Source organism: Trachymyrmex septentrionalis, unplaced genomic scaffold, assembly GCF_001594115.1.
Source record: "Trachymyrmex septentrionalis isolate Tsep2-gDNA-1 unplaced genomic scaffold, Tsep1.0 scaffold44, whole genome shotgun sequence".
Taxonomy (NCBI): Eukaryota; Metazoa; Arthropoda; class Insecta; order Hymenoptera; family Formicidae; genus Trachymyrmex; species Trachymyrmex septentrionalis.
This window is the reverse complement of record NW_017305611.1, coordinates 611,103-619,334: the sequence shown is the minus strand read 5'-3', so window position 1 is coordinate 619,334 and position 8,232 is coordinate 611,103. Positions and strand designations below refer to the sequence as shown.

Genomic DNA, 8,232 nt, shown 5'->3' with positions numbered 1-8,232 from the left:
TATATATATATATATCTTAGTTTTCAAGTTATGAATGATTAAAGAAAATATTCGAAGTATCCGCCTCGTGCGTCAACAAGTTACTCTACAGCTTATCACGTTTCGATGTTATCTAACGTTTTTAGAAACAATATCTATCAAATGGGAATAGAATTTAAGGCAGTTACTATCTTATCACAAGTTATTGTTCTAAATACTGTTCTCTAAAAGCGGCACAAATTTTGCTTGATAACAGGTCTGACTATCAAACAAAATTTGTGATTTATGCACGATGGTACTCTGCTTTATTTCCATCTTGAACCAAGACCATTCCGAAACAACGTCTTCGTAAACCGATAGAGCGAGGTGGACCCATTCTATAGCTGCCACGATCTAATCTCAATTCATTAGATTTTCATTGGGACCATTTAAAATTGTGTATTTAACGCCATTAAATAATGTGGATGACCTGCGAGAAAAGATAATGAATTTGAAACTATTCGGAGAATATCTACTATTTTTGAACGAGTGCGGAATTTTTACTTTAAACATTTTTTTTAATCATCTATAATTTGAAAACTAAGGTAGGACATATGTTCATATAACGTTTTTTTATTTTACTATAGCGTAAAGTTTTACTTCTTAAAATATTGACATACATTTATAAAACACCCTGCATAATAAATTATGAATATTGTTTTATATTTATAATATTGATTATTCGATACATGTGCTTTTAGTTAGCAAGCATAAAAATTAAAACAGTTATTTTTGCTATGATATGTAGATAGATCATGAAATAGTTTGCTGTATACATATGTAATTCTATAGAATAACGATTTAATAATCTATATCAGTCTTATTTTTTATACTTATATCGTAATAATATACTGATATACTTTATGAATCTCTAAAATTTTTGTATCCTATACATTGGGTAAAATTTACCTGGACTATTTTTGAAGTGCATCATTCCGACAAGGTATTGAAGAAGTGGAGTTGAGCTCAGTTGGGTAAAAAAGAAGTTCTAAATCGATGCATTTTAAAAGATTCTAGATCACAAAATAGATGGCCAGGTAAATTTTACTCAATAAATTTCAGTGACAAATATAGTGTGATAGTGTAGGGTTAATTATTAGTATATTTTGTGTTTTAATTTCATAAAGTTGATAATAATACATTTTTTAAAACAGAGATGGAGAATCAAGATGAAGTTCGTACGCTTCTCCTGTCGTTACTAATCTCCAGAAAAGATGCGACATCTATAGTTGTTCTTGAGAGGGATTATTATAACATGGAGAAGAAACGTATACCATATCGTAAATTTGGTTATAACAATTTAGTACAATTTCTTCAAAGCATGCCAGAGCATTTCGTTGTCGAAGAGTCTAACGGTGGTCACTACATACGCGGGATAGCAGATAAAAGTAAGCATGTGAGTTCATTGGTGTCACGTCAGAGAAATTCCTCCAACAAGAACTTAAGAACCAGACATTCATCTCGTCAAGCTACTACATTTAATCGTCGCACTCAGCATGCAAGGATTCCAGTTAGAATCCCAAATGGCACATTAATTGATCTTATTAATTTTATCAAAACTCATCCAAATGGTATGAGTTTGCAGAATGCTTTGCTATACATACAGGCGAAAATGCAGTATGTTCCTATCTCTCATCAAGATTTGCGGGCGCAACTGCATGAAGTAACGCATCAGTTGTGCATAGATGGCAACATGATATATGCGGTCCGGAATGATTTGCAAAGTAATGTAGCCCAGCAGCCAAGTAATCAACAACCTTTAATGGAAGAGTCTTCAATGCAGTTATGGAACGAATCTGAATTACCGGACGATTCAATCTCGCCTCCGACACAACAAACTGAATGTCCTGCCGGAGAGGAGGACTTCGAATTAGATTATTTTGATGATGAAGATGAAGATTATTTCGTGTCACCCTGTAGTAAAAACAATATTGATAACTGCCAGAGACGTCCAAAAACAAGCGAGATGCTTGCAACGAATCTTGCACAGCATGCGAAATCTGAACAAACTGATATGTTCAATTACAGTAAGAGCCCAGATAATAATGAAAGTTTTGAAAGCTTGATGATGAATAGTAACTATACGGAAATGAGAGCTACTGAATATCCGCAAGACAAATCCGAGATAGTAAGCGATAGAATAAAGGCTCGATTGAAGAAGTTACTGCAAAAATATCCGGATGGCATCTGGTGTGCTGAATTGCCCGATATATATCTTAAAGAGTATAAGGTCCACTTGAATTATAGCAACCTGGGCTTCACAAGTGTGCGTGAATTTACGTCTTACCTACCGAAAATTTTCTACATGACGCAAGTTAATAAGACTGATGACTTTAAGTTATATAGTGCGGATAAGAGGCCAGTAGTTCCAAAAGCAGAATCTATTAATAAAACATCGCACAACCACCAATACGACGAACACAGAACAGCACGATACAATAATTTTGACGATGACCCAATCCCATCAGAAATTGTACGTAATAAATTATTCACTGATAACATGTATATTTGCTTAATGATATTTTAGAATTAGCTTTAGGATTGCCAGCAAAGTATATTTTCTCGTGAATTATTCCATACATTATTAACCCTTAAACGGCACACATGGGTCATTTGTGTGCGACCTAATTTTGTAACTCTTAAAGTGCTCGAACAATTTTGTTAAAATTTACACATGTTTTTTAAGATCTCTATTAAATTATTCTGCTATGTAGCTATTGGAAAAACAATTTGGAAAAATTATAAAAATTACTTTCTACACCAGAGAAAAAGAAAATTATTAGAAAACGCATGAAAACGAATGACCCATTTAAGAATTAATACTTTGACACAAAAGTATTTTTTTTTCTCTCGGAAGTGTACTATTTCTCGAAAATTTTTTCGTACTGAACATTATGCCATTGATAAAATTGATATAGCATGTCAAAATTTTGGCGTATAGTCAAAATTTTTAAATTGATGTGAAATGTATGAAGAAAGACATTTTTGCCATATTCGATATTTTTTTTTAGGTTTTATAAAAAATCTTGTTTTTAAATAAAATTTGAAGCAAAAAAATAAGTTGTAGGATAAACTAAAATTTATTTAAAAATAAATTCAAGAACTTTTAAATAAATTTTAATTTATCATACAACTTATTTTTATCAAATTATGACTGTTTGAATTTAGACCTTAATAATATAATTACACAATTAAATAAAAATCTATTTTTTTTTTTCGAAGTACCATAGTACATACTCCGAAGATTTTTTTGAGGTGAACACGACACCGTCGTCAAAATTTGCACAGCACATCATGATTTTTAGTAAAGTGGTTTTTTACTCATTTTATCCTAATATACTATGGGTGCGTTTCGAATTGTACATGAAACACATGAACTATATTACTGTTGCGCAGTGCTTTGAAATCGTTCCATTTTGTTAATGCGCATGAAACGTTTTAATTATTCGGAATAATTTCTTGCGTGATCTGCTCATTAATTATAAACTATAAAAATATTAAGAATAAAAATGTTGGTAAAACTTCCCCTTTACACTGTCAGCCTCAAATGACCTCCAAACCTGACCTTGACCCTCAAGGAGAGTTGACCTTTTCGCTCATTATTCATTAAAAAGTTATGAACAGGATAATTTTTATGAATAGCACACAATTTTTAAACATAAGGTACATATTTCAGCAGTATTTTTCCTTAACAGGGAGAAGTGAAAGTCATGCGCCCTTAAGCAAGGGGAAAGATGGGGTGGCAGTCGCTTCGCGTAGAAAGTCGTATGCAGAGGGCGAAGCGACTCTTACTCCACTTCTCCCCTGCTAACAGAAATACTGCTGAAATAAATATTTTATATTTAAAAATTATGTGCTATTTATAAAAATTATTCTGCTCATAACTTTTTAATGAATAACGAGCAACGGAAAAGATTAGTGATCTTGACCTCCTTGATGGTCAAGGTCAAAATCAAGGTCAATTGGAGGTCATTTCCTATTCGGTATAATTACTCATAAGTCATAAGACATTGTCTTAAGATTATGAGGCATTTTACAATAAATCATTAGCCATAAATCAGAAGTTAGAAGCTGGAAATTAATCAATCACAGTATGGATAGTACAATCTAAGAAATTCTCAGCGCTACCAAGCACTTCCATGCGCGTATTGATTAAATCGGAACGATTTTCTATACAATCTGCGTGCTACATGCATAACTCGGAACGCACCCTATAATTCCTGAAAGGCTACGCACATTCTGACAACAGCATTGTGTTGAACGCGAAAAAATATTTAGAATATGTACTACAGTACTTCGAAGAAAAAAAAGGTGAATTTTTTTGTTCAATTATAATTATACAAAAAGTTTAAAATTCAAATAACTATAATTTGATGAAAATAAGTCATACAATCATGAATTAAAATTCATTTGAAAGCTCGTGAATTGTTTTAGATATTGCAAATTTTATTTAAAAACAAACTTTTACTTTACCGTAAAAAATGTTGAAACTGGTTAAAGTTTATTTAAAATTCTGATGCTAATTCAATGAAATAGAAATTAAGATCTATGAAATAATATAAGCTAAACATTAATTCTTTTGTGTTTAATTTTTATTTTAAACAGAAATCTTGTATATTGTTATATATTTAAGTATAAGGATAAATTCATGAATAACGTAATTTTTTTAATATAAAAAATGTGTGTATTTATAATATTTTTTTTTTTACATCTTCTATATATTGGGTTAATTTAAATATAATTATATATTCTTGTATAAAATATATTTATTATAATGATTGACTTTTATTATAATGGATATCGGAAGAACGTTTATTATTTGTGATATATGATAATTCAATGACTATGATGATGTGTATAATTTTACAGTCGTCTTCCATTACCAAGAAGTTCGCTCCCGACGGTGTAATGAATTATGGCGATGATGTAGGCAAAATACTAGTAACTGATTTAAAACGCACCAAAAAATTCTTAGAGACATATGTTGTAGAAGTGTTTCATCCAAACTTTTTCTGGATACAACTACGAGAAAACAAAAAACGATTTAATAAAATGATGGATGAACTACAGTAAGTACATAAGCAGTTGACTAATCTTAGCGCATTTTTTAGTCAATGCTGGTATTAAAATCTAAATAAAAAATGTCTTGTTTTCAGAAATTTCTATATACTTAACAAAGATAAATATGTTATTGCAAAAGTCGCCTTGAAAAAGGACTTGAATTGTGCATGCGTTTTCGATGGTAACTGGCATCGAGGAATCATTAAGAGTGTAAAGCCAGATTTCAGAGTAACGGTTAGTGCAATGATAAGTTTTCGACAATTATTTTCATTAATGTTTAGAAATTATGTTTTGATATGTAACAATTTTATCTTCCAAAACAGATATTTTTTTATGATTTCGGCACTTTGAAGGCATATGCAGCTGAAGATATATATTATTTGCATTCAAAGTTTTCCTATTTGCCCGCCCAAGCAATACCTTGCGGTTTATATAATGTTAAACCAAATGTTGGTGATCGCTGGAAGAGAAGCGTATATGAACAATTCTATGACAAAGTCAGTGAGACTCTTCTAGCTGCAACTATAATTACTGTCGATCCTCCGGTGAGATTATTTTTTTATTTCTAAGATGTTTTAATTCTTAATTTTAAATTATATATATTTTATAATTATTCATGTCTTTGTGTTTTTATTATTTTGATATCTTTATAATTATTTTGTTTATATCAATTTTTTTATTTTAATTTTTAATATTAAAAGATAAATTACACCTTATTTTTTAATTTTTAAAACATTAAATTATGTAACTTAATGTTATTACAAATTTATTATTAAATTAATTCTCTGATTATTTTGATAGAACAATTCCATGTTGGTCGTTTTGACCGATACAAGCGAAGAAGAGGATGTCTGTATAAACAATTGGTTAGTGAAAGAGAAACTAGCGCAATTTGGTAAAACGGTGCGTATAAATGACATAAAAAATTTTATGATGTTCGATTTCGACTCTGCTCCGTCTATAAGAACAAGACGCAAAGACAGTGTAAATAAACCGCGACACTGTAGAGATCAATCGATATTGCATGATGAAAGAACGCATGTATTATCTAATGTAAAAAGCGAAGATAAGAAAACTGATAAGAAAACTGTCAAGTCCTCTCATAAGCTTCCGGATTGTAAAAAAAAGGTCCTAGAGTTATTCAATAAATCTCCGGATGCTAAGTTTTTGCATGTTAAATCTCCATCCGTTAAATCTACGTCTATTAAATCTCTGGATGCTAAGTCTCCAGATACGTCATTAGATGCTAACTCTTCAGATACCAAGTCACTGGATGCTAAATTGCAGTCGAGTAATTCATCATATTCACAAAATGGCAGATCGAAGACGCCTAAAGAATTTAAAGAAGTTATTTCAATGTTTAAAAAATTAGAAAGATCAAAGCTTAATGGAATATCCAGTTCAAATTCAAACACTTCCATATCTGAGGCAAACACGGATAACGAAAATAATGTAAAACAAATCGATTCAAGCAAGAAAAAAGAATCGCGGTATAGCATTGAAGATTGTTCAATGAATTTTAATTTACGAAATTCCGATGATGAAAATGATCAGAACGATTTTGGAACGTTTAGGAGTTTATATGGTGGACATGGCTTAATGGAACCTATCGATTGGTCAGTAATAAGGGAGGAGAATAATCTTGCTCATAAAACTGTTACACCAATGAGAGAGTGTAAGAGCGATGCAGAAGATAAATCAGGATCGCATAATCAGAGAAATGAATTACAGAGACATGAAGTATCTGGAAAACAGTATTTTTTAGACTTGACCTCTTTAGAAAAGGAAAATTTTTTACCTGAAGATAACATTGATTATGATGCTGCATCTGATTTTTTAGATATGCTGAAAGATAATACAGTATCTAATCATACTGTTACAGTAATGTTTACACCAAACGTAAAACTTAAGACATTGCATAATAGTCGATCTGAAGATACGAATCCCAGCATAAATATTATTGAGCTCAATGACATGGCTTCTTCAAAGGAAATGGATCAGAAGGTAGACAGAAATGGCAAAGTATGCAATGGTAAAATAAGAGCTGATCAGAAAATAAGGGATAGAAATTCCAATATAGTTTCAGAATCAGTTTCCTCACATACATCTAATAATAAAGATAATATAAATAAAGAAATGTCTGAATGCAGTTCAAATAATTTCGTTCAATCCAATACAAATAATAAAGCGTATTCTCTTAAGACGTTACTAGAAAAACTAAAGCGTAAGAAGCAGATGGATTCGATGAACTCTAGTTTTCTTAACACAAGCGAATCTTCCAGCAGCGAACAAATTCCATTGTCACCTCATAGTTGCAATACATCCGATGATACTATTATCTCATCGCACGACGAACAAGTTAAGGAATCTGATGTGATGGACCCGAATACTTACACGATAGTTAAAGAGCCCGCATCTGAGAAGTTATCTAAGAAGTTGACAGTTGAATCACATAGTGATTCCGAAGGAACAAGAGATCTTTCATCCTTGGAAACAGATTCTATTGCTTCTTCTAACGTTGATGACACAAAGCGTCGGTTGAATCAGTCTATGGAAAATGATTCTGCTGCTTTTTCTAATGCTGAAAACTCAAAACAACATCAGTCCTCCGATTTTATCACTCCATTCTGTAACATTAATGGTTCAAACCATCAATTGACTACAATAGATCAAACATTGGACGTTTCGAAACTAACGCAACAGATGTTAAAAATTGTACAAAATATGGAGAATAATTCTGAATTGGATTCTGACGATCTAAGCCAAGAAAGCCTCAAAGATGACAAAAATGACGAAAGTAAGGGCGATATATCGAATTACATGTCTGAAATGACTGAATTAATGAATAATGATGCGAATATGATCGAAAAAGCATTTACTCTGTCGGACTGCGATGAAGCATTTGATGACAGTGAATGGGATGCAGGTGTAGATCCTAGCTTTCTTTTTTATCTCGCAAAAGTGTTTAAACAAGCAATGTAAATTACCGAAATTTCAAATGATAAAATTTTAAATTTTCCATGAAAGAAAATTTTGCGTAAAAATGACCAACTTTATTTGTTAAAAAAATGCGTTTGTATAATTTTGTATCATATATAATTATAGTTACATAATAATATTTAAGTTAAAAAAATATACTATATACTCGCGTTA

The 8,232-nt window shown here is 31.2% G+C and overlaps 1 protein-coding gene across 1 annotated transcript in view; it reads left to right on the top strand.

The window, feature by feature from the left end:
* The window catches only part of LOC108751309, a 14,221-nt gene that overhangs the window by 1,767 nt on the left and 4,222 nt on the right, over positions 1–8,232 (top strand). The window contains exons 2-6 of the mRNA XM_018491412.1: positions 1,173–2,491; positions 4,888–5,087; positions 5,175–5,313; positions 5,403–5,624; positions 5,881–8,052. Coding sequence (XP_018346914.1) covers positions 1,175–2,491; positions 4,888–5,087; positions 5,175–5,313; positions 5,403–5,624; positions 5,881–8,052 — 4,050 coding nt within the window. The 5' untranslated portion in view covers positions 1,173–1,174. The remainder of the gene's footprint in view (positions 1–1,172; positions 2,492–4,887; positions 5,088–5,174; positions 5,314–5,402; positions 5,625–5,880; positions 8,053–8,232) is intronic.